The 27,104-nt window shown below is 44.8% G+C and overlaps 1 protein-coding gene and 1 long non-coding RNA gene across 2 annotated transcripts in view; one reads left to right on the top strand and one right to left on the bottom strand.

Moving 5' to 3' along the window:
• Nucleotides 1-181: 181 nt before the first annotated feature.
• cebpd (CCAAT enhancer binding protein delta) lies at nt 182-1,552 on the bottom strand. Its single transcript, XM_078216120.1, has one exon. It carries the CDS (start codon nt 1,437-1,439, stop codon nt 561-563), a length of 879 nt encoding a protein of 292 aa, XP_078072246.1. The 5' UTR covers nt 1,440-1,552; the 3' UTR covers nt 182-560.
• Nucleotides 1,553-1,796: 244 nt separating this feature from the next.
• The window catches only part of LOC144495746 (uncharacterized), a 78,159-nt gene continuing 52,851 nt past the window's right edge, over nt 1,797-27,104 (top strand). The window contains exon 1 of the long non-coding RNA XR_013498318.1: nt 1,797-2,047. This is a non-coding gene — a long non-coding RNA (uncharacterized LOC144495746). The remainder of the gene's footprint in view (nt 2,048-27,104) is intronic.

Raw genomic sequence — 27,104 nt, forward strand, 5'->3', positions numbered from 1 at the left:
GTCAATAGATTTAAAAAAAGCTGGAACTGGGTGAGAGTTACGTGTTCACGTGCTTTCTCAATCACAGTATGACTCAGCACGGCGCACGATATCGTACCATCTGAAAATTTTCCATTCACCTTTTTGTTTCGCTCTGCCCAACCCTGCAGAAGACAGGTATTGAACAAATACACAGCACAAATAGAAATATTGACGCATTTAATGATTCTTCTCAAAACGTACAGTTAATATAAAACAAACGTCAATCATGCTCTACCAACATTGACTAAAATGAAAAATATAAAGTTCATAATCGTGGCATATAAATGTACCTTAGCTGCATTAATGCATTGAGTATAGAAAATTAGAATTATAAAAAAAATAATTTAAGGAACGTCCCGCCTATGTTGCTATGGCAAAGTTTTTTAAGGCAGTCTGCAACAAGTTTCAGGGGTTTAGAACTCCCAAGGCTAGAAAAATCTACGCATTTCTAAAGTTCACAGTACTTGCTACAAAATTATTGATTCTTTGGTTGAGGTATCAGGGTCTATTAAATGTTTTTTTTAAGCTTTGTTTAACAGTCACCGACAGTCTGCATTTGCACTGAGGAATGATGCTGTATTAGGTTGTTGATCAAAAAAGTTCCTCATCATCGCAAGTTCCCTCGACAACTGCTCGATTTTTTTATGCAAGCGATCGTTCTCGGCATTGAGTTCCATCATTTTCTGCTGCATCTCTACGTTACGCTGTTTGGCTTTATCTCTGCTCTTTCTCACGGCGATGTTATTTCTCTCTCTCCTCTGCCGGTACTCGGAGCTTTGCCGGTCTATGTTTTTCTTGGCTTTTTCCTTGCCAGGTGCCGGTCTGCCGTGGGAACTTGCAGAGCTGGGCTCGGGGCTGGTGGGAGGGGTGGGCTGGCCTGTGGGCAAGTGTACGGTGGTCTGTGCGCAGGCTGCAATCTGAGTGTGCAGTGAAGTTTCCATGTTTTCATCTCTTTCCTCCTTTACCACCACTTTGGATAAGTCCAGGCGTTGATCGTAGCTGTTCTGCAGCTGAGCAGCGAAAAGATCCCTCTCGGAATGGTTACCTGTCGAGGCAGGTACACCGGTGGCAGAGGTCATCATCTGACTGGCTGCAGGGGGAAGATAGCCATACTCGGGCTGAGATTTGTCCGGTTTGTTGGTGTTGGCGAACAGATCTGCCAACAGGTCGTCGCTGTAGAGCTCCAGCTGAGTGCCCGACACCGGCTCTACCACATAGGGGCTGAAATCGATGGCAGTCTCGTCGTCGTAGATGTCACCTGCCGGGTTCAAGTCAGCCAGGTTGGCCCTTTCCTCGCACATGCCCCGGTTCGGCTTGGCTCCACCGCTGACCCCCTCGTAGAAATTAGCCGGTTCGAGGGAGAACATGGGGAAACATGGCGAGACGCAGCGTGAATCCAAGTTGTACAGGTTACTCATGAAGAGGGGCTGGTCTTACGGGAGGGCTCCGCCACGGGCTTTACAGGGCAGGTAATATGTGATCAAGGCAACAAACAGCTAGAGTTTGCACCGAGCTATTGCTGAGCACCGCGCCGCTGGCACCACTTTATACACACCGCCTGCACACGTCATTCATTCAAGGTCTGATCTGCATGAAACGGGGCAGGGCTATTATGGAACATGCCTATTCCACTGCAGCCCCACCCATTTCCGGCGGCCCCGCCCCCACGCTACAGCCCCACCCATTCCCGGCGGCCCCGTCCCCACCCTACAGCCCCGCCCATTCCCGGCGGCCCCGCCCCCACTCTACAGCCCCGCCCAGCCGAGTCTTTTGGCAGCAGCTCGAGCGGCCAGTGGCCGTTAGGCTGTGAGTAAAGTGATGGCAATCACTGCTGCTAATATCTCATTGTCACCTCTTGGCCCTTCATATATATATATATATATATACACACATATAGTTACATCAACGTGAAAACCCTAAGCAGTTTGAATATTGACAAAATTAAAACGCCAAAGTTGAAAATTAAGCAGTGCGCTTTGGCAACGAATCGACGCAAAAGCGTTGGCATAATGACCATGTAATGCAGGTATGTGCAGGACAAACAGCAGAATTTGTGGTGCTTTCCTTTTGGTGGAGTAATCATGTGATGTGCTATTAAGAGAAGCCAGTTCCCAGTGGACTGGCTGTTTTTCTCATTCAGTCCTCTGGTTAGATAACTTGTTCTGGAAACTTCAGCGCCCTCCTAAGCGGCACCAAGAAAGTGGAACGATTGAAACATTTATTTATTTTGCATTTTGCCTGAATGTGTAATTCAAGAAATATAATGCCATCATGTGAAGGTTTTATAAACACAACGCAGTACGTTAGACTGCAATTTCGATGACGAAGTTACATTCACTGCATCAACATTAAGTTGAGGGAGTGAATCCACCATTGACTGTTCTAATGGACATAGCAGAAAAACAATAATAATAGTCTCTAATCTCTGAATTAATATGTTGGTTTCCAACCAATTCATATGAATTCTGTTTTGGACTAAGTCTTGGTTGTCCAGCAATTATGTCCTCACTGGCCCATACTGACTCTCTATCATTTCCCAGCACATTACTTTCAAATTACAGATCTTATATAAATCTATCTGTAGTTTCTTTCCACTCAATAGCCTTCATCCTGTTCTGAATAACTTGTTCTTCTGATCTTCTGTGTACCCTCACATATTGATAGTAGAGACTTCAGCCATTTCAATGCCAGTCTTTGAAACTCTCTATCTAAATGTCCTCAGAACATATTTACTTGGTCAATTTTCAGTCACACCTTGTAACTCTCCCTTTGTGGCTTATTTATCGTGTCCAATGCTGCACCTTGGGGAGCTTCTTTATGTTAAATGCACTAAATAAATGAGTTGTTAATGATCATGTAATCTGTTTTTTTTGATAGTTAATGGATGAATGTTGCTCAGGACACTGGCAGGACTGTCTGCTTTTCTTTGGATAATTTCACTATCTTTGTATCTATTTACTCAAAAGTCAGGCATCAGTTTAACATAATTCAAAGATGGCATTCAAACAATGCAGTAGTCCCTCAGTACTGTGCTGAATTGTTAGCCTAGATAAAATCAGTTGCATCCACTTGAAACTAAGATGGTGAATGGAATTGACATGCTGGTTAGTTATATTCTAATTGAATGGATAGAGCAGGCTTGAGGAGCTGAATGGCAAACTCCTCCATTTATGTGCTGAAATTTATGTACCGGACAAAGCTAGAATCCCAAGCTAGCCACACGGACTCCCGATGACTATGGCAAGGTCTGCAAGACATAATAGGCCACAAGATGAAGGCAGCCAAAATTGCCGGCTCCAATGCACCCCTCCCCGATGAGCTCAACGCATTCTATGTCCGTTTTGAGCAAGAGGTCAGCGAGAGCATGCCCTCCATCCCGGAAGCTTTGGACGAATCTGTATCCAAGGTCACCATTGCCGAAGTCAGAGCAGCCTTCTCAAAAGTCAACCCACAGAAAACAACTGGCCCAGATGGACGAGCACACAGATCCTGCGTGGACCAGCAGGCAGGGCTATTAGCAGACATCATCAACCTCTCTTTACACCAATCTGAGGTCCCTACCTACTTCAAGAAGACGGCCATCATCCCGGTACCAAAGACATCCAAGGTTAGTCATGGCACAAATCAATTCCTGCTGCCCAGAATGCCTGGATCCACTACAGTTCACCTATCACTGCAACAGGTCCACAGCAGATGCCATTTCCCTGGCCCTATACTCAACCCTGGAACACCTAGATAACAAAGACACTTATGTCAGACTCTTATTCATAAACTACAGCTCAGCCTTTAACACCATTATTTCCATGAGACTCATCTCCAGACTTCGTGGCCTGGAGCTCAGCTCCTCCCTCTGCAACTGGATACTAGACTTCCTAACCCACAGACCGCAATCAGTAAGGATAGGCAACAACACATCCACGATCATCCTCAACACCGGTGCTCTGCCAGGCTGTGTCCTCAGCCCCTTACTATACTCCTTATACATCTCTGACTGTATGGCCAAATTCCCCTGGAACTCGATTTTCAAGTTTGCTGATGACACCACCATTGCGGGTTGGATCTCAAACAATGACGAGGCACAGTACAGGAAAGAGATAGAGAATCTGGTGAACTGGTGTGATGATAATCTCTCCCTCAATGTCAACAAAATGAAGGAGGCAGTCATCGACTTCAGGAAGCGTAGAGGAGAACATGCCCCTGTCTACATCAATGGGGACGAAGTAGAAATGGTCGAGAGCTTCAAAGTTTTAGGTGGCCAGATGACCAACAACCTATCCTGATCCCTTCATGCAGACACTATAGTTAAGAAAGCCCACCAATGCCTCTACTTTCTCAGGAGACTAAGGACATTTGGCATGTCTGCTACAACTCTCACCAACTTCTACAGTGGGACCATAGAAAGCATTCTTTCCGGTTGTATCACAGCTTGGTATGGCTCCTGCTCTATCCAAGACTGTAAACTACAAAGGGTCGTGAACGAAGCCCAGTCCATCACTCAAACCAGCCTCCCATCCATTGACACTGTCTACACTTCCCGCTGCTTTGGAAAAGCAGCCAGCATAATCAAGGTCCCCAAGTACCCTGGACATACTCTTTCATCTTCCTCCATCGGGAAAATGATACAAAGTCTGAGGACACGTACCAGCCGACTCAAAAACAGCTTTTTCGTTGCTGCCATCAGACTTTTGAATGGCTCTACCTCCTACTAAGTTGATCTTTCTCTATTCTCTAGCTATGACTGTTACACTATATTCTGCACTCTCTCCTTTCCTTCCTTTTGTACGGTATGCTTTGTCTCCATAGTGCACAAGAAACAATACTTTTCACTGTATGCTAATACATGTGACAATAATAAATCAAATCAAAAAAATCTGTAATGCGACTTTAATCTTTCTGACAGATCAGAATGTTGCCAATTGAACCAAGCTGTCACTTTGAAGTTAGTTAGGAAGCAGGGAGCATTTGTTAGATGAGTTAGTTATATTGTGGCGATCAGAAATATCCCTGTTATAATCACAACAAATGTATGACTAAAAGCAAGCGTGTAGGTGCAGCAAGCAGTTAGGAAAGCAAATAGTATGTTGGCCTTTAATGCAAGAGGATTTTAGTCCAAGAGCAAGGATGTCTTTCTGCAGCTGTACAGGGCCTTGGTGAGACCAGATCTGGAGTATTGTGTGCAGTTTTGATCTTCTTACCTAAGAAAGGATATAATTGCATTGAGGAAGTGCAGCATAGATTCGCCAGACTGGATTGGCAGGATTGTCAGGTGAGGAGAGATTGAGTTACTCGGCCTATGTTCACTAGACTCGATGTAGGAAAGATGTTTCCTCTGGTTGGAGGTTCTAGAAAAAGTCGTCAGTCTCAGGATACGGATTGGCCATTTAGGACTGAGATGAGAAATTTCTTCACTCAGAGAGTGGTGAACCTATGGAATTCTCTACCACAGACTGCTGTGGGAGCTAAATCACTGAATATATTTAAGAAGGAAATGGATATATTTCTATACTCTAAAAGTGTCAAGGGATATGGGGAGAGAGTGGAGGAATGCCATTGAGATGGAGGATCAGCCATGATCATATTGAATAAAAGGGCAGGTTCAAAGGGCTGAATGGCCTACGCTTATTTATATATTTCTACAAAAAGCACAAAACAATTCCAATGAAAATCAGTATGCAGTTTCTAAAAAAGGCTAAGCACAACTGAGTTTGCTTATGTAATCAAGTTTTTTTTTCAGTTTTGATTTCTCTGCATACATGGTCCTATCATTTCCAGTTAATGTGATAAAAGATAAGATGTTGAATGATTTTCTTTTTGGTTTACTTCTATAAGAAACTGAAGAACGACTGACCATTACTTGTGAACACATCCACAGTTGTGTCAAGGCTTATGACCAGATTGCTCCACCAAGTGGTCACGCTATGTATCTATATCTGTTTATTTTGTTTAACTGGGCCATTAATTAAAGAGAGAACAGAACATGCTGGAAAATCTTGTGGACAGAAGACCATGCTGCCAACAACAGAGGAGCACCATATATTTCTCAATACTAAGTATGAGATTTCCAATAATAATAGGAAGCATAGGGACAGAAATTGCTAGAATTATAAAGTCATATTAACAAACTTGCCATTATTAACCCATAAGATACCTAGCAATTTATAAGTTCATCGACAAGTTGTGCCATTCCGCTATTAGGTTTGCCAAAGCTGATAGAATTCAATTATCATTGAACTTAGTGGTGATTTTGGAACTGCTGGATTTATGATGTTAGTAAGGCTGGAAATGAATGTCATGGAGCTCCCTGGTAATGACGTAATTTATGGTCCTGACAGGACAGACAACCTTGGAGACCCATAATGAAACCAATGTGTGATGTCTCATTTCAGCAGGTAGTGAATTGTTCTTAGAGCTTTTTTATTCACATTATTTGCCTTGATAATCTGTTGTATAATTTTTTCATCCACACTCCTGTTGGTGTCGGAAGGCAATGGATGTAAAGCTGTTTCAATGCTCAAAAATGCAAAATAGATGGATCTTTTTCAGAAAAAAAATAGTAAATTTAGTAATAGTAAAATAGTAATATGATATGACAAGTGTAAGCAGGTGACAGTGGACCGAAGGGACTAAAACTTTAATAAGACTTATTACCAGATTATGATGCTAGTTACTCTAGTCTCGGTCAAATTGATGCAGGCAGGAGACAAACTTCACGCTGCCCACTCATCATCACGATTGAGGTATGCAGCCCAGTGCAAAATGCGCTGCTGAGTTTCTGTGCATTCAGCAGGGGCCCAGTGGGGGAGGTTGCAAACAAGCTGTATAGATGAGCACCTCAATAGGGCAGTTTATAGAAGAAGACTGGAACTACTCAGCATATCTGACAGCATCTGCGGAGAGAGAAACAAAGTAATGTTTCAGGTCATGACCTCTCATCAGAGCAGGGAAATTACCTTTCATGTTGGTGAAACGGGGAGGTGGAAAAGAACAAAAAGACAGTCTGTGATAGGGTGGAAGATGTTAAATAACTAAAAGTTTGGTCGGATAGAGTCAAACAGAGTGATAATAGGACAAATAAAGAAACTTGATGGGTCCCAAGAAGGTGTAAATAGCAGGATATTGAATAACTGCCGTCTGAAAGCATAGTGAGAAATATAAGATGAAGGCCAACCTATGCAAAGAAAAAGAAACAAAACAAGGAAACAAAGATTAAGGTTGAGCTCAATTTTGAGTCTATAGAGCTGTCAGAGTGGGACCAAGGTGGAGCATTAAAACAGAAGTTGGGGTCATGCTTGCAGACTGAATGGAGGTGTTCTGTAAAGTGATCACCCAATCTGTGTTTAGTCTCCCCAGTATAGAGGAAATCATACAGTACAGAATTCCAAATTGAAGGAAGTACACATAAGTCATTGCTTCACCTGGAAGGAGTGTTTGGAAACTTAGAGGGTGAACAGACAGTAGGTAAAAGGGCAGGTGTTACATACCTCCTGCTGTCACAAATATGTAATTTTGATATTAGAGATTTTTAAGGGCAACTGTTTGAAAGGGTCCTTAGGGATGGGATTTACGACCATTTAGAAAGATGCGGATTAATCCGAGATAGTCAGCACGGATTCGTGAAGGGCAAGTCGTGCCTCACAAATTTGATAGAATTTTTTGAGGAGGTAACTAAGTGTGTTGATGAAGGTAGGGCAGTTGATGTCATATACATGGATTTTAGTAAGGCGTTTGATAAGGTCCCCCATGGTCGGCTTATGATGAAAGTGAGGAGGTGTGGGATAGAGGGAAAGTTGGCCGATTGGATAGGTAACTGGCTGTCTGACCGAAGACAGAGGGTGGTGGTCGATGGAAAATTTTCGGATTGGAGGCAGGTTGCTAGCGGTGTGCCGCAGGGATCAGTGCTTGGTCCTCTGCTCTTTGTGATTTTTATTAATGACTTAGAGGAGGGGGCTGAAGGGTGGATCAGTAAATTTGCTGATGACACCAAGATTGGTGGAGTAGTGGATGAGGTGGAGGGCTGTTGTAGGCTGCAAAGAGACATAGATAGGATGCAAAGCTGGGCTGAAAAATGGCAAATGGAGTTTAACCCTGATAAATGTGAGGTGATTCATTTTGGTAGGACAAATTTAAATGTGGATTACAGGGTCAAAGGTAGGGTTCTGAAGACTGTGGAGGAACAGAGAGATCTTGGGGTCCATATCCACAGATCTCTAAAGGTTGCCAGTCAAGTGGATAGAGCTGTGAAGAAGGCCTATAGTGTGTTAGCTTTTATTAACACGGGGTTGGAGTTTAAGAGCCGTGGGGTTATGCTGCAACTGTACAGGACCTTGGTGAGACCACATTTGGAATATTGTGTGCAGTTCTGGTCACCTCACTATAAGAAGGATGTGGAAGCGCTGGAAAGAGTGCAGAGGAGATTTACCAGGATGCTGCCTGGTTTGGAGGGTAGGTCATATGAGGAAAGGTTGAGGGAGCTAGGGCTGTTCTCTCTGGAGCGGAGGAGGCTGAGGGGAGACTTAATAGAGGTGTATAAAATGATGAAGGGGATAGATAGAGTGAACGTTCAAAGACTATTTCCTCGGGTGGATGGAGCTATTACAAGGGGGCATAACTATAGGGTTCGTGGTGGGAGATACAGGACGGATATCAGAGGTAGGTTCTTTACGCAGAGAGTGGTTGGGGTGTGGAATGGACTGCCTGCAGTGATAGTGGAGTCAGACACTTTAGAAACATTTAAGCGGTTATTGGATAGGCACATGGAGCACACCAGGATGATAGGGAGTGGGATAGCTTGATCTTGGTTTCAGATAAAGCTCGGCACAACATCGTGGGCCGAAGGGCCTGTTTTGTGCTGTACTGTTCTATGTTCTATGTTCTAAAAGCACATGTTTGCTTAAAAGGATAAATAGACAGACAATTTGGCTCCTTTCTTTGTTGGTCAGAAACCTTATCAGACTTGCTTATCTCAAGAAGGGCCACAAAATACATTTTGAAATTCAGGGAGTGTTCCACAAGTGTAAATGAGATCCTTCCACTTGCTGGTTTCTTTCAGAACAAAACCAATAAAAGAGCCTTAATGAAATGCTAAAGAAAGGACCCTAGCTGGGAGAAAGGCCGCTTGGATATCCAATAGCTAGTATGGAAGTGTTATTCACCAGTTTGGCAGAAACCATGGCCACGATTCTCCCATTGCGACCCACAACTTTTCTAACAGATAGTGATTGGAGACACGCGTCTGCGGCCTTGAACAGGGGTTTACGCATGCACCGAGAACGCATGCGCATCTCCCACAACCCGCGAACAGCCGCCGGTCAGATCACGCTGGAAACCGGCGGGAAGGCAGGTAATTCATTTAAATCTGTTTTTAATCTGTTTTAAATACGCATATTAGCTCATTATTGGGACCTTTCAGGTCCTGAGCAAATCTCCCACCCAACCAGGAGTACTTCATTCCGGCAGGGTTCAGACTAGCTCCCCACGTTCGGTGAACTAGCGGGAGACCCCGACGGAATGAAGGGAGGGCAATCAGGGTGGCACGGGCGGCACGGTAGCACAGTGGTTAGCACGGCTGCTTCACAGCTCCAGGGTCCTGGGTTCGATTCCCGGCTCGGGTCACTGTCTGTGTGGAGTTTGCACATTCTCCTCGTGTCTGCGTGGGTTTCCTCCGGGTTCTCCGGTTTCCTCCCACAGTCCAAAGATGTGCGGGTTAGGTTGATTGGCCAGGTTAAAAACAAATTGCCCCTTAGAGTCCTGAGATGCGTAGGTTAGAGGGATTAGCAGGTAAATATGTGGGGGGTAGGGCCTGGGTGGGATTGTGGTCGGTGCAGACTCGATGGGCCGAATGGCCTCCTTCTGCACTGTAGGGTTTCTATGACTCTATGAGGGCCCCCCCCCCCCCAGGAGGTCAGGTGGTTGGGGGGGGGTGATGCCCCCTGGCCATGGGCACCTTGGCAGTGCCAGCCTGTTCTCCCTGGCACTGCCCAAGGGGCAAAGTGCCCATGCCCAGGGGGCACTTTGGCAGGCATCGGGCAGTGCCCAGGGGGTGGGGCCTTTTGTGGGAAGGGCTTAGGGTGATCGGTGGGGGGTCCTGCTGCCACTCTGCAGACAGGATCGGTCTGGGATGGAGGGAGGGCAGCAATTGGGGTGGTTTGCGGGGCGGGGGGGGGGGGGATCTGACCTGGGGAGGGGGGTCTGCTGGGGGGGTGGGGGGATCACCACTGCTCGTGGGTGGGGCCTGGACATTGGGGCGCTCCAGGACAGGGGTAGTCAGGGCTCGCCCGGGAATTGCTGTGGGGACCGCGATCGGGCCGTGGCGGGGGCTGAAGGGCACTGCGGGGGTTCTGGGCTGGCCAGCGATTGAGCTGGCCAGCAAACAGGAGGTTGACAGTTAGGGGCCACTGCGCATGCACAGAGTTCCAGAACTGTCGAACTCCGACGCGAATAGGCCCCGCCTCCCTGGGTTTTTAATGATATTCATGACTGGGACCTCTTCAGTGCACAGAGTGCAGAGATTCAGGTGAGAAGCTGAACTGACAGAACAGTCGGGATTTAGAACAGTTTTCCCGCCAATTCAGCACTTTTGGGAGAATCACCCTCCATCTTTGGGTTTCATAATATAAGGAAAGGCTGGAAGCTACCTAAGGAGAGAACTTTCTTGAACATAGTGAGAGAGACACCTTGAAACAGACACTGCTTCTCAACAGGGAGAGACTGAAGAAGGTTTCCAGAAACAGCTGTCAGACAGCTGCACTAAATCAGGATACCAAGAGCCACGCCACCTGCAATATTATAAAAGTGAAAACAGGAGTCTTCACTCACTCGCAGGACTTGCTCTGAAGGCATTGCAGCTCCTAAAACAAATCTAAAGTTTCAACCCCTTCACTTCAGAAAGAAGAAATTCAAGCAAAAGGCCTGCAGTGATAGCTCTCAGTGACTGATTTGAAATCTTTAAATATTTATTTTTCTTTATCTGCTTTTTAATCTTTGTATCTGCATTTTAGTTAATAACTTGATCAGTTAACTTTCAGCATTAGTGTTTGATAATAAATTAACTTTTATCTTGTTGATGACTAAAGCCTGTCTGCTTGGCTATTTTAAACCACTCATAATTAAAAGGGGAGTACATATACATATACAAATGCTTAGCTCACTTACCACTTTAAGGAAATACCTTTTATGTGACACTTGCACTCGCACATAAAGGTGCTGTAGGAAGGCAGTCAAGTATTGGGTTGATCAGGGAGTGGACCAAGGTATTGCGAAGGGAATGGTCTTTCGGCAATGCTGAAAGGGAAGAAGATGATATGTTTTTGTGGCATCACACTGGAGGTAATGGAAATGGTGGAAGATGATCTGTTGAATACGAAGGCTGGTAAGGTGTAAAGTGAGGGCAAAGGCAACATAGTGCGGTTCCAGGAGGGAAGGAAAGGGGTGAGAACAGAACTGAGGGAAATGGGCCAGGCATTGTCAAAAGCCATTATAATCATGGTGGGGGAATTCTCCATTGAGGGAAAAGGAAGACATAACAGAAATACTAGTATGGAAGGTTGCATCAGCAGAATCATACGGCAGAGATGGAAAAATGAGCAAATGGAATAGAATTAAAGTTGATAAAGCACTAGGACCAAATAGGTGATTCTAACGATACTAAGAGAAGCAAGAGTGGAAATTGCGGAGGCACTGGCTGAGACTTTCCATCTTCCTTAGACTCAAGGGGACAGGAGAATTGCAACTGTTACACTCTTGTTCAAAAACATGCGTGAAAATATGCCCAGGAACTATAGGCCAGTCAGTTTGACCTCCGTGATGGGAAAGTGACTAGAAATGATGATTGAGGACAAAATTAATAGTCACTTGAACAAATGCAAGTCATTAAGGAACGCCAGCATGGATTTATTAAGGGAAAATCATGTTTAATTATGATGCTCTGAACAGATAATAGAGAGGTTTGATGAGGGTAATGCTGTTGATGGACTTCTAAAAGACATTTGATAAAGTTCTGCACAACAAACAGACAAAGAACAAGAACAAAGAACAATACAGCACAGGAACAGGCCCTTCGGCCCTCCAAGCCCGCGCCGCTCCCCGGTCCAGGATTGAATCCTGAATCCAGGATCCCCGCCCAATTTTCCAGCCTATCTACATACCAATATCCTATCCACCGAGCTGTCCCTCACAGCTACGATGCTTTGTTCATTACAACCTATTAACTCACCCCCACCCCCCCATTCCAGGCCATGTGATCTCCAGGGAGAGGCGAAAATCCAGAGTGAAAAACCCCAGGGCCAACATGGGGAAAAAAAAATCTGGGAAATTCCTCTCCGACCCCCTGAGGCGATCGAAACGAGTCCAGGAGATCACAATGGCCCTGATCGGAAAATGCTTCCCAACCCTAGTCATTTCCACTTCCACGAACACCATATGAATTCCCTGCCCCCGAGACAGGTTCCCAACTATCCGCAGTCTCGCTCTGTACTGGCACCAGCAAGATGATCATAGAATGAAGCCATGAAACGAGAAACAAGGAACAATTAGCCCGCGCCGCTCCCTGGTCCAAACTAGACCACTCTTTTGTATCCCTCCATTCCCACTCCGTTCATATAGCTGTCTAGATAAGTCTTAAATGTTCCCAGTGTGTCCGCCTCCACCACCTTGCCCGGCAACACATTCCAGGCCCCCACGACCCTCTGTGTGAAATATGTCCTTCTGATATCTGTGTTAAACCTCCCCCCCTTCACCTTGAACCTATGACCCCTCGTGAACGTCACCACCGACCCGGGGAAAAGCTTCCCACCGTTCACCCTATTTATGCCTTTCATAATTTTATACACCTCTATTAAGTCTCCCCTCATCCTCCGTCTTTCCAAGGAGAACAACCCCAGTTTCCCCAATCTCTCCTCATAACCAAGCCCCTCCATACCAGGCAACATCCTGGTAAACCTCCTCTGTACTCTCTCCAAAGCCTCCACGTCCTTCTGGTAGTGTGGCGACCAGAACTGGACGCAGTATTCCAAATGCGGCCGAACCAACGTTCTATACATCTGCAACATCAGACCCCAACTTTTATACTCTATGCCCCGTCCTATAAAGGCAAGCATGCCATATGCCTTCTTCACCACCTTCTCCACCTGTGACGTCACCTTCAAAGATCTGTGGACTTGCACACCCAGGTCCCTCTGCGTCTCTACACCCTTTATGGTTCTTCCATTTATCGTGTAGCTCCTCCCTACATTATTCCCACCAAAATGCATCACTTCGCATTTATCAGGATTGAACTCCATCTGCCATTTCCTTGCCCAAATTTCCAGCCTATCTATATCCTTCTGTAGCCTCTGACAATGTTCCTCACTATCTGCAAGTCCTGCCAGTTTTGTGTCGTCCGCAAACTTACTGATCACCCCAGTTACACCTTCTTCCAGATCATTTATATAAATCACAAACAGCAGAGGTCCCAATACAGAGCCCTGCGGTACACCACTAGTCACAGGCCTCCAGCCGGAAAAAGACCCTTCCACTACCACCCTCTGTCTTCTATGACCAAGCCAGTTCTCCACCCATCTAGCCACCTCCCCCTTTATCCCATGGGATCCAACCTTTTTCACTAGCCTACCATGAGGGACTTTGTCAAACGCTTTACTAAAGTCCATATAGACAACATCCACGGCCCTTCCTTCGTCAACCATTTTGGTCACTTCTTCAAAAAACACCACCAGGTTAGTGAGGCATGACCTCCCTCTCACAAAACCATGTTGACTATCGTTAATGAGTTTATTCCTTTCTAAATGCGCATACATCCTATCTTTAAGAATCTTCTCCAACAACTTGCCCACCACGGACGTCAAGCTCACCGGCCTATAATTACCCGGGTTATCCTTCCTACCCTTCTTAAATAACGGGACCACATTGGCTATCCTCCAATCCTCTGGGACCTCACCTGTGTCCAGTGACGAGACAAAGATTTGCGTCAGAGGCCCAACGATTTCACCTCTCGTCTCCCTGAGCAGCCTTGGATAGATTCCATCAGGCCCTGGGGATTTGTCAGTCTTTATATTCTCTAACAAACCTAACACTTCCTCCTTTGTAATGGAGATTTTCTCCAACGGTTCAACACTCCCCTCCGAGACACTCCCAGTCAACACATCCCTCTCCTTTGTGAATACCGACGCAAAGTATTCATTTAGGATCTCCCCTACCTCTTTGGGCTCCAAGCATAATTCCCCACTTTTGTCCCTGAGAGGTCCGATTTTTTCCCTAACAACCCTTTTGTTCCTAACGTATGAATAAAATGCCTTGGGTTTCTCCTTAATCCTGTCTGCCAAGAACATTTCGTGACCCCTTTTTGCTCTTCTAATTCCCCGTTTGAGTATTTTCCTACTTTCATTGTACTCCTCCAGAGCTCCCTCCGTTTTTAGCTGCTTGGACCTAACATACGCCTCTCTTTTCCTTTTGACCAGTCCCTCAATTTCCCTGGTTATCCACGGTTCTCTAATACTACCCTTCCTATCCTTCTTTTTTACAGGCACATGCTTGTCCTGTAGCCCTAACAACCGTTCCTTAAAAGACTGCCACATACCAGATGTGGATTTACCCTCAAACAGCCTCTCCCAATCAAGAGCTGCCAATTTCTGCCTGATCCCAATAAAGTTAGCCTTCCCCCAATCCAACACCTTACCCTTGGGACACCACTCATCCTTTTCCATCACTATCCTAAAGCTAACAGAATTGTGGTCACTATTTGCCACATGTTCCCCAACCAAAACTTTGAAGACCTGACCGGGCTCATTCCCCAGTACCAGGTCCAGTATAGCCCCCTCTCTAGTTGGGCTGTCCACATATTGTTCCAACGAACCCTCCTGTACACATTTTACAAATTCCTCCCCATCCAGAGTCCCTGCCCTCAGCGATTTCCAGTCTATACCAGGGAAATTGAAGTCTCCCACTACAACAACCCTATATTTCCTGCACCTATCCAGTATCTCCTGACATATCCATTCTTCCACTTCCCTTGGGCTGTTGGGGGGCCTGTAGTACACCCCCAACATAGTGACTGCGCCTTTCCTGTTTCTAAGCTCCACCCAGAGTGACTCGCTACACGACTCCTCCGAGTTGTCCTCCCTCTGCACCGCTGTAATATGCTCTCCAACCAATACCGCTACTCCCCCACCTCTTTTGGCCCCTCCTCTGTCTCGCCTAAAACACTTGTACCCTGGAATATTCAGCTGCCAGTCCTGTCCCTCTTTCAACCAAGTCTCTGTCACCGCAACCACATCCAAATTCCTCGTGCGCATTAAGGCCCCAAGTTCGTCTGTTTTACCTGCTACGCTCCTTGCATTGAAGTATAAGCACTCCAGACCCCCAGGCTCAGTGAGGTCGTCCTCCCCCAGAGTGCTCTCCTTCTTTGCCAGCCTTGTCCCAGCCCCAAGCTCGTCCCCAGCCACCACGCTTATAGACCTAATAGTTTGATCCCCACCCCCCTGCCATACTAGTTTAAACCCCCCCGAACTGCATTAGCAAAGCTCCCAGCCAGGATATTTGTGCCCTTCCAACTTAGTTGTGATCCCTCCCTCTTGTACAGGTGCCATCCTCTCCTGAAAACCTCCCATTGGTCTATGAAAATAAAGCCCTCCCTCCTGGACCAGTCCTTTAGCCAGGCATTCATTTGAACCAACTCCCTATTCTTAGCCTCACTGGCACGAGGCATTGGGAGCAGCCCAGAGATGGCCACCCTAGTGACCCTACTTTTTAACCTATTTCCCAACTCCCTGAATTGCTCTCTTAGGACCCCCCTACTCTTCCTATCTACGTCATTTCCACCAATGTGTATAATGACATCCGTTTCTTTATCTTCCCCTTTTAATATGCCTCCTATCCGCTCGGAGACATCCGTGACCCCAGCACCAGGTAGGCAGACTACCATCCTGGAGTCCCGTTCGCATGTGAGAAAAATTTATAACTTGTGGAATGAAAGGTAACGGGTGCAAAATTGGCTGTCAGGAAACAGAGTCGTGGTTACTGGATGTTTTTCAGACTGGAGTCTGGTTTAAAGTGGGGTTCACCATAAATTGATATTAGGATGCCTGCTCTTCCTGATGTATATTAATTATGTAGACCTTGGTATACAGGGCATAATTTCAAAATTTGAAGATGACACAAAACATGGAAGTGTTGTCAAGTGTGAGGAGGATAATGTAGAACTCAAAAAGAATGTGGACAGGTTGGTACGATGGACGCCAAGTGGCAAATGAAATGTAATGCAGTGTGAAGTGATTCATTTTGGCAAGGAGAATATGGAGAGGAAACATGAATTAAAGGGTACAATTCTCAAGAGGGTGTATTTGTGCATAAATCATTGAAGGTGGCAAGATAGGTTCAGATTATTAAAGCATACAGCATCCTGGACTTTATTGCTCGGGATACAAATTAAAACAACAAGCAAGTTGGCATAAATTTGTAAAACAGACTGGTTCAGTCTCAACTGAAGTATTGTGTCCAATTTAGAAAGAATGTGAGGCATTAGATTAGGATGCAGAAAAGATTCATGAAAATGGTTCGTGTTGAGGGATATCAGTTACATAGATTGGAGAAGTTGGGACTGTTCTTGGAGAGAAGTTTTGAGAGAGGTATTCAAAATCATACATCTAGATAAAGTAGATGGAGAGAAACTGTACCCATTGGTAGATAAATCAAGAACCAGAGGGCACAGCTGTTAAGTTAGTTTGCAAAAGAAGCAATGCAGGCTTGAGAAAAATCTTAATGAATGAAGTGGTTGGGATTTGGAATGCACTGCCTGAGAATGTGGTGGATGTAGATTAATTTGAATAGAATTGGATTATTATCTGTAAACGAAGAATGTGCAGGACTACAGGGAGAAGGCAGGGCAGTGGTACTAGGTGAGGAGCTCCTTCCAAGAACCAGCACAAATGCGATAGGCAAAAGGCTTCTTTCTGTGCTGTAACCATATTATTCTTTACAAGTTGTAGACTGAGGAACTGTAGTACTGGGGACCTATAGATTACTCCCACCAGGAACTTCTTTCCTTTGCTATTTCTTATTTCTACCCAGACTGATTCCACATCTTGATCTCCTTTTCCTTTCTGTCTGTGCTTCCGAAATACTGAATACCTTTGGACATTCGATTCACAGATCTGGTTTCCTTATAACCATGTCGCAGTAATCACCACCAAATCATTTCCCTCTGTTTCTATTTGCGCTGTTAACTCTAATTTTGTTCGGAATGCTTCATGCACTCAGACACAAAGGCTTTAAGCTTGTCCTATGATCAAATTTCCCTACTCTTGTATAATTCTTTGTTGCAAAATGACGTTCACACATTCTGTCCCTTTTATTTTCTGATAACAATCCGCATGATCACTAACTTGCACACCTCCTTCCTCCTTTAATTTTGATTTTCTAGTTTTCCATGCAACTCCCCCCAGTTTCCCACCACAAATGATTTACCTCATTTGGCATAGTTGTTGCAATTGTATAGGGTATTGGTGAGACCAAATCTGGAGTATTGTGTCCAGTTTGGTCTCCTTATTTGAGGAAGGATGCGGTGGCATTGAAGGCAGTTCAGAGGAGTTCACCAGATTGATTTTGGGAAAGAAGGGGTTGACGTATGAGGAGAGATTAAACAGTTTGGGCTTGTACTCGCTGGAGTTTAGAAGGATGAGAGGGGATCTGATCGAGGTATACAAAATTTTAAAAGGGATTGATAAAGTAAATGTAGACCAAATGTTTCCTCTAATGGGGCAATCTAGAACAAGAGGTCACAGGTATAGGTTGCGAGGCAGTAGATTTAAAACTGAGATGAGGAAGAACTACTTCTCACAGTTTTTTCTAAAGAGATTTTGGTCTCAGCCAGTAACAACTTTTGTATGATCAGACTGTTTATACCACAGACCAAATGGCCTCTTAACATTTCTTCTAAAACTGGGTTGAATTTGCAGTGCTCTGCTACCCCTCCACGTATGGTCACAAAACCTGAGACTGTCTCCCCTGGCGACTGCTGAATAAAATTTGTATCTCAAAATAATGATTGAGGGTCGGGGGGTGAAATTATATTTTACCAATACAACTTTCTAGTCAAAACATATCAGGGAAAATTTTCCTGTCCCGCCCACCACAGGGATCGTGGGGGGCAGACCATTCAAAGATCTGTTGACCTCGGGTGGGATTTTCCAGTTTTGGGCAGGCGTGGCCAGAAAGTTCCACCCATTGTGTCTAGCGTCAGGCAATGTTAATCATCTAACTAAGCTGTACGTTTGGGCCACAGACTGTGAACAGAATAACCATTTGCTTCTCTTCAGCTGTTATTTGCCGCAAAAAAGTAATGCAGCCTTTTAATATACTGTCATCAGTTTTCTACTTCAGGGTCAAATGGTTCAATCTTCCCAATCAAAGGCATTTTAATGTGCATTTGTACCTTGTTTCTTCATATTTTTGTTCAAGTCTCTTCCCCCTCTAGCTGCACACAGCAATCCCCAATGATTTCGCAAATGTTTCCTCGTCACCAGTGTAATAAATTGAGGCTACTCAATGTGTCTCAAAGTAACAAAGTATTTGTTGCCAACGATAAATAGTTATTTACAACAAAGGGTCAGACAGAATTAACTATGCGACTTTACAATCTCTAGTTCCAAAAGCAGATCCTCCTCGACCCAGGATACGCGCCTTTGCACCTGATTGACTCAGCTTCCTGCTTCGTCACTCCATAGAGTCCGGCTTGATCATGTGCCACTCAGGGAACACTCCCTTAAAGGGGGTGTTCTACCAAAGTTACAATCACTAGTATCTGTATAGGAGCCCTAGACCAGGCAAAGGCATCCTCAAGATAGATGATAAGAGAAAGTACAAGGGAGAAGAGTTCATTTTTATTAGAACTGTTGTGGGGTAAAGATGTTGTGGATTTATTTTCGTGTGGAAACTTTCATTCTAGGGCTTTGGTGAAGATGTTGCTGAAATGGTCCATAGTGGAGGAATGGAAAGATGGGGAATTGTGGAACAGCAGTGAAGTAGGGATGATTTTAGAGGAACAGGTGTCTGATTAGCTGTTCATGGATAGCCCTTCCAGAATGAAAGGATTGTGGATATTCTTTCTCTTTCCCCACCTCCTCCCCCAAGGATCTTACAAAGGGTGGCAAGAGCAGAACCTTCATGAAAACTAGATTGTGGAAGAGCCAACAGACCTTAATGAATTTGGAGATGCTGCAGGTACTACTGGAAGGCTCCCATCGAGCAATGCAGGCAGTAGAACAGTAATAATAGAACATTGGTTTGTTCCATGATATGACTGGTGAGAGTATGGCTCTTGTTGCATGGTTGGTTGGTGTAGGGGAGTTTTGATTCATATGAAGAATTGATAGCTCTTCTCACCAAGCAGCTAGCCTCATGTTCATCATGATGGCTCAAATATGGAAAGAATGGCTGCCTGGCAAGATGGCAAACATTCACTGACATGTTGCTCTGTGCATGATCACATCCAGCTGCATATTAACGGAGTTGCACCCTTGTGCGCTAGTGCATCTGTCTGCTAAAGGAGAAGAGTGTGAAGTCTCCCCTATTCATGGAATCCCTGTAGCGCAAAAGGAGGCCATTCGGCCCATCAAGCCTGCACCAATTCTTCGACAGAGCATCTTACCCAGGCCTTGTCCCTGTAACCCCACATATTTACCCTAACCTACACACTAAAGTAATTTAGCATAGCTAATCACCTAACCTGCACATCTTTGGACTGAAAGAGGAAATGGGAGCACCTGGATGAAACCCAGACAGACACGGGGTGAATATGCAAACTCCACATAGACAGTCACCCAAGGCCAGAACTGAACCTGGGTCACTGGCACTGTAAGGCAGCAGTGCTAACCACTGTGCCACCATGTCACACACAGAGCCCTTGTGATCTCTCTGGTGCAGGGAGTTTTGATAAACTGTCAGTTGTTGGCAAAAGAAGAATCCTGAGGCATAGAAATTGAGGGCAACAGTGACTTTCAGAACCAGTGTCAGTGTTGTCCACATTCTGCTCTGCAGCTGCAGATCTGTTCGGAAGTGGTTGCACAGTTCCATGACCACCTCTTTGAATTGTCGCTGCCTCAGATACTGCACCTGACTGAGATGGAGGTCAGAGATTCTAAGTGGGTATGGCCTTCTATTGAGAGCACTCCTCCTCCTCCTCCCTCTGTGCACATCTTTCTGTCTTTGCCTCCTATGCCCCATCTTGTGTTGCAGCCCAAGAGGGACAGTAACTGTAGCTCTCAGGAGTGATAGCAATCTTTCCAAGTCCTGGAAAAGACTAATACGACTCCATTCTGACTTCCAACAGCTTATTGGAACTCCTCCAAGTAAAAACCTCATGCCTATTCTAATGGCCTTACACACACAGCATGCCATGCTAGAAGCAGATCCACCAACTTTTTCAGGTCTCCCTGCTTCCAGTAGAGAACTGAATTTTGCAGTTGGATTCCTAAAGCTCTCAATCACTGGGGTTTTCTTTGTACCATTTCCAGATCCGTGTTACACTAAATTGATAAAATACTATTGCTCTGGTTAGTCAACAACTTCACTATCTTGTAGCATATAATTACCAGAACAGCAGAAAGCAATCTAGATGGACTTTGGTGTTTCTCTATCCGGCAATTCCTCTATCCCCATGCAAGTAATGTAATGGTATGCCCACTGGGTTTTCCAGTGTTTACTGATCATGCTGGCTCTAATCTTCATGTATGAAGAATGTTTGTTCATTCTGCACACAGCCCTATCATTCACTCATTAACTCCTCAAGGTCCAATACAATGCCCAAATAAAAATGAGTTTCAATGTGCTCCTCTCCAATTTGTTCCCTTTAATTTTTGGTTTTATTTTGTCTCATATTCTCCCTCTTAATCCACATTTTTCCTTTTTTTGTCATAAATGTGACTCTAATTTACTTTCTCTGCCATTTACTCATGCTGCTACTTTCTATATTATGTCCTTTCATTGGTTGAGATAAGCCTACGTGCACACCAAGATGCGATACAAACATCCCTGTAGTTTGATGTATCAGCACTCCCTGAAGCACAAATATAGTCAAAAGTGAGCTCAAAGGTCAACTTAACATTGTTTGCCGTGAAATCCTTCATTACAGCAATTCTGGCTCATTGTCCCATGATAGGAAATTAGTATTACTCCACGAATAGCTACGGTTTTGAAGCTGATGAGTAGCTGCACACTACAGACCAAATTCTGTACATAATCAGTGCTGAGTTGATTGAGCTCAGCTTGGGAAGTCAGTAGAGAGCTGAAGTGATCTTAGAGCTCTTGCGGTAGGAAAGGGAAAATTACTCATGTTTTCTGTTTCTGATTGTAGTCCATTGATCCCTCCTGAAACTGAATACAATATGCAAGAAAAGCTTTATTAGTCACAAGACTTACATTAACACTGCAATGAAGTTACTGTTAAATTCCCCTAGTCGCCACAGTCCGGTGCCTGTTCAGGTCAATGCAGCTGACCAGCATGTCTTTCAGATTGTGGGAGGAAACCGGAGAACCCGGAGGAAACCAACGCAGACACGGGGAGAACGTGCAAACTCCACACAGACAATAACCCAAGCCGGGAGTCGAACTCAGGTCCCTGGCGCTGTGAGGCAGCAGTCCTAACCTCTGTGCCACTGTGTCTCCCATATGTGGGAGCAGGCTTTGAAGTTGCAGTTTCTGAGTAGTGTTAAAAGGGCAATGAGAATTTTTTTTCCAATGCATCCATATTTAAGTTTGTTATTCTTGAACATTCCCTGCCTATGCTGGTTTGGGTTTCTAAGAATCTTCAGTGATGTTCAACAAAACTAGTTGAGTGTCCATTTCAAATGTGTACTTTTTAATAAATAACCAAATTAACTTAATATTAGATCTCTTGGATCCATAAAAAACTACTTCCTCCATAAGTATGCTTGCTATGCAACAAAATGCCTTTAATTTATTTTATGCCAAGGTATCATCGGGTTCATAGAGTGCTTCATTCATTTTAGTCAATGAACCAAATTTCAGATCAAAATGTGACGTCTACATCAGTGTAAATGCAATAATTTTATTATTATGAAAAGTTAAAACTTAGTTATTGTAAGAACATTCAATTCATATTATTCAACATGTCACTTCCATTGACCAGACAAGAATTCCTGCACAGAGTAAGTAGAAAAAGAAATGGAATATGCTGAACTGTAGACATTGACAGTAGCTTCAAAAATCTTTGATAACTCATGTCTGTTAGATAGCTTGCAATTACATAGATCCTATAATGTAGAAACATTTTTCAACTTGGAATGTTATTGAACTCATGGATAATCTCAAGAGTGACTGTCTGGAAAGAAGCACTGCAATCATAGCATGAGAGCTATTAAGACTTCAAACTAACATTGTTGCCTTCAATGAGTCCTGCCTTCTTGAGGAGGGGTAGCTGAAGGAACAAGGAGGTGATGCACATTCTACTAGAAAGGAAAGGCTGACAGTGATACTTGTTCCATGGAGTTGACTGTGCCATCTGGAATAGGATCTTGGATGTGCTGCCAGCACTCCCCAATTTATTCATGAACGGCTCATGATGCTTCACCTACAGCTCAGCTGTAACCAGTATGTTACTGTCATCAGTGCTTATGCTCAGAGCCTTGACTCGGATGAAGATATTAAAGAAATATTCTGTTCTGATGTTGAAGAAGTCTTCGCTGCCATCCTAAAGAAGAAAAGATTGTACATCTGGGGGATTGTAATTCCAGGGGTTGGCATTACTGCCATGACTCTGATGTATGGAAAAGAACCATTAGGAAAACGGCATGGGATAAGCCAATGTAAATTCTGACCTCCTGCTAACAAATTGTGCTCAGCACAGCCTCAAAATAACAAACACCCTCTTCCACCAGAAGGATAAATACAAAACCACATGGAGGTATCCTAGATAAAAGCATTGGCACCTCCTGGATTATGTCATTGTTCAAGTCAAAGATCTAAGTGATGTCTGCATCACTCGATCCAAGATGGGAATAGATGTTTATCGATTTGTTTGAATTAGTGATAAACATCCACCTCGCACCAAAACATAACAAGATCCAAAAGGAAGAAGCTCGATGTCTCAGCCCTATAACAGCCAGATTGACGAAGGAATTACAACCAAGCAGCATGCCTTAATGACTATCGGCCAGTGGCTCTGACATCCATCATTATGAAGTGCTTCGAAAGGTTAGTCATGGCACGAATCAATTCCAGCCTCCCGGACTACCTGGATCCACTACAGTTTGCCTACCGCCGCAACAGTTCCACAGCAGACACCATCTCCCTAGCCCTGCACTCAATCCTAGAACACCTAGATAACAAGGACACCTATATCAGACTCCTATTTATTGACTAAAGCTCAGCCTTCAACACTATTATTCCCACGAAACCCATCTCCAAACTCCGTGGCCTGGGCCTCGGCACCTCCCTCTGCGACTGGATCCTGAACTTCCTAACTCATAGACCACAATCAGTAAGGATAGGCAACAACACCTCCTCCATGATCATCCTCAACACCGGTGCCCCACAAGGCTGTATTCTGAGCCCCTTACTATACTCCATATACACCTTTGACTGTATGGCCAAATTCCCCACCAATTCTATTTTCAAGTTTGCTGACGACACCATCATAGTGGGTTAGATCTGAAACAATGACGAGACAGAGTACAGAAATGAGATAGAGAATCTGGTGACCTGGAGCTGCAACAATAATCTCTCCCTCAATGTCAACAAAACGAAGGAGATTGTCATCGACTTCAGAAAGCATAAAGGAGAACATGCCCCTGTCTACATCAATGGGGATGAAGTAGAAAGGGTCGAGAGCTTCAAGCTTTTAGGTGTCCAGATCACCAACAACCTGTCCTGGTCCCCCCATGCTGACACTATAGTTAAGAAAGCCCACCAAAGCCTCTACTTTCTCAGAAGGAAATTTGGCACGGCAGCTACGACTCTCACCAACTTTTACAGATGCCTCATAGAAAGCATTCTTTCTGGTTGTATCACAGCTTGGTATGGCTCCTGCTCTGCCCAAGACCGCAAGGAACTACAAAAGGTCGTGAATGTAGCTCAATCCATCACGCAAACCAGCCTCCCATCCATTGACTCTGTCTACACTTCCCGCTGCCTCGGCAAAGCAGCCAGCATAATTAAGGACTCCACGCACCCTGGACATTCTCTTCCACCTTCTTCCTTCGGGAAAAAGATACAAAAGTCTGAGGTCATGTACCAACCGACTCAAGAACAGCTTCTTCCCTGCTGCTGTCCGACTTTTGAATGGATTTACCTTGCATTAAGTTGATCTTTCTCAACACCCTAACTATGACTGTAACACTACATTCTGCGCTCTCTCGTTTCCTTCTCTATGAACGATTTGCTTTGTCTGTATAGCGTGCAAAAAACAATACTTTTCACTGTATGTTAATACATGTGACAATAATAAATCAAATCAAATCAAAGTGCAGCTCACAACCAATCTGGAAAGCTTCACACATTTAATTCCATTTCAGAACAGAGGGAACAAATGATTTCAACTGTATTATTTGGACTTTTGTGTCCAAACCATCAATTGGAGCATCGTTGCCAGCAGGACTGCTTCATCAAAACCTCATAGAACAAAAATGAACTGCCTTCATTAAAATAAAAGCAAAATATGTGAATGCAGGAGGTCTGAAATAAAAACAGGGAGTGCAGTAAAAACTCAGAAGGTCTGGAAGCGTCTGTGGAGCGAGAAACAGAGTTAACATTTTGAGTGCAATATGAATTTCAGAACTGAGAACCCAATTCCAAAGAAAAGTCATATTGGACTCATAACATTAGCTCTGAGTAGCCTTCATTGCCTGGTAGAACAGCCCAAAGTCACAAGTGAAAAAGGTGACATTCCAACAGCTGAAGCTTTGACACCCTAAGACAAATTCAGAAGATAAAGGACAAATGGTGGGTAGAGAGAGCCTGAGAGAAACAACATACTGATGAATGTAAAATGCAATGCCTTTTTTGAAACCACTTGAGCCATCTATAGACCAAGGCCAAATGAACAAAATCCCCTTTTGCTCACTTGAGATTGACAGTGTCAACCATCAATGTTGGAAGGGACATTTTCAGCATCTGTTCAGCCATGAATCCACACTAATCCACAACAATGCCTCTGCTGCCTCCAGATTCAATGGGAGATTCATTGAATAAACACGATTCTCCCTCTTGAAGTCTAGTCCACAAGCATTCAGGCAAACCTCCTGGAAAATCAACTTCAATGGACTGGATACCGGATGGCTAAAAGGGGTTTCCCCCGCCATGTCTTGTTTTCTCAACTCTCAAATGGCCCTGGTCCAGGGAGGACAAAAGGAAATGCATTCCTTGAAATGTGGCAACATTGACATTAATGACTGGGAGGAACTTTCTACCAATCATTCAAAATGGCAAGGACTTGTTCACCAAGCTCGCTCATGCTTTGAGCCATGTCTTATTGATGAAGCATAGCAATGGCAGAGAAGGAAAGACCGTAAGAAGTCTCACAACATCAGGTTAAAGTCCAACATGTTTATTTGGTAGCAAAAGCCACTAGCTTTCGGAGCGCTGCCCCTTCGTCAGGTGAGTGGGAGTTCTATTCACAAACAGGGCATATAAAGACACAAACTCAATTTACAAAATAATAATTGGAATGCGAGTCTTTACAGGTAATCAAGTCTTAAAGGTACAGACAATGTGAGTGGAGAGAGCGTTAAGCACAGGTTAAAAAGATGTGTATAGTCTCCAGACAGGACAGTTAGTGAGATTTTGCAAGTCCAGGCAAGTCGTGGGGGTTACAGATAGTGTGACATGAACCCAAGATCCCGGTTGAGGCCGTCCTCATTTGTGCGGAACTTGGCTGTCAGTTTCTGATCAGCGACTCTGCGCTGTTGTGTGTCGTGAAGGCCGCCTTGGAGAATGCTTACCCGAAGATCAGAGGCCGAATGCCCGTGACCGCTGAAGTGTTCCCCAACAGGAAGAGAACAGTCTTGCCTGGTGATTGTCGAACGGTGTTCGTTCATCCGTTGTCGTAGCGTCTGCATAGTCTCCCCAATGTATCATGCCTCGGGGCATTGTTTCCTGCAGCGTATCAGGTGGATAACGTTGGCCAAGTTGCAAGAGTATGTACCGTGTACCTGGTGGATGATGTTCGCACGTGAGATGATGGCATCCGTGTCGATGATCCGGCACGTCTTGCAGGGGCAGTGTTGTGTGGTGTCGTGGTCACTATTCTCCTGAAGGCTGCGTAGTTTGCTACGGACAATGGTCTGTTTGAGGTTGTGCGGTTGTTTGAAGGCAAGAAGTGGGGGTGTGGGGATGGCCTTGGCGAGATCTTCGTCTTCATCAATGACATGTTGAAGGCTCTGGAGAAGATGTCGTAGCTTCTCCACTCCAGGACGACGAAGGTTACTCTGTCCACCGTGTCCCGTGTTTGTCTTCTGAGGTGGTCGGTTTGCTACCAAACCCTGACCAGCATCCCCCACAACGATGGCATTGCTGCAACTGCCTCAGTACTCAACGCCAACAACTGCCAGTTTCCAGATGCAATTTTACAACTCATCCGCTTCATCCTGGACCACAATGTCTTCACCTTCAACAACCAGTTCTTCATCCAGACACACGGAACAGCCATGGGGACCAAATTCACACCTCAATATGCCAACATCTTCATGCACAGGTTCGAACAAGACCTCTTCACCGCACAGGACCTTCAACTGATGCTATACACTAGATACATCGATGACATTTTCTTCCTTTGGACTCATGGTGAACAATCACTGAAACAACTATATGATGACATCAACAAGTTCCATCCCACCATCAGACTCACCATGGACTACTCTCTGGAATCGGTTGCATTCTTGGACACACGCATCTCCATTAAGGATGGTCACCTCAGCACTTCACTGTACCGCAAGCCCACGGATAACCTCATGATGCTCCACTTCTCCAGCTTCCACCCTAAACACGTTAAAGAAGCCATCCCCTACGGACAAGCCCTCCGTATACACAGGATCTGCTCAGATGAGGAGGATCGCAACAGACACCTCCAGACGCCGAAAGGT

The sequence above is a fragment of the Mustelus asterias genome, chromosome 7, assembly GCF_964213995.1.
Source record: "Mustelus asterias chromosome 7, sMusAst1.hap1.1, whole genome shotgun sequence".
NCBI classification, from domain to species: domain Eukaryota; kingdom Metazoa; phylum Chordata; class Chondrichthyes; order Carcharhiniformes; family Triakidae; genus Mustelus; species Mustelus asterias.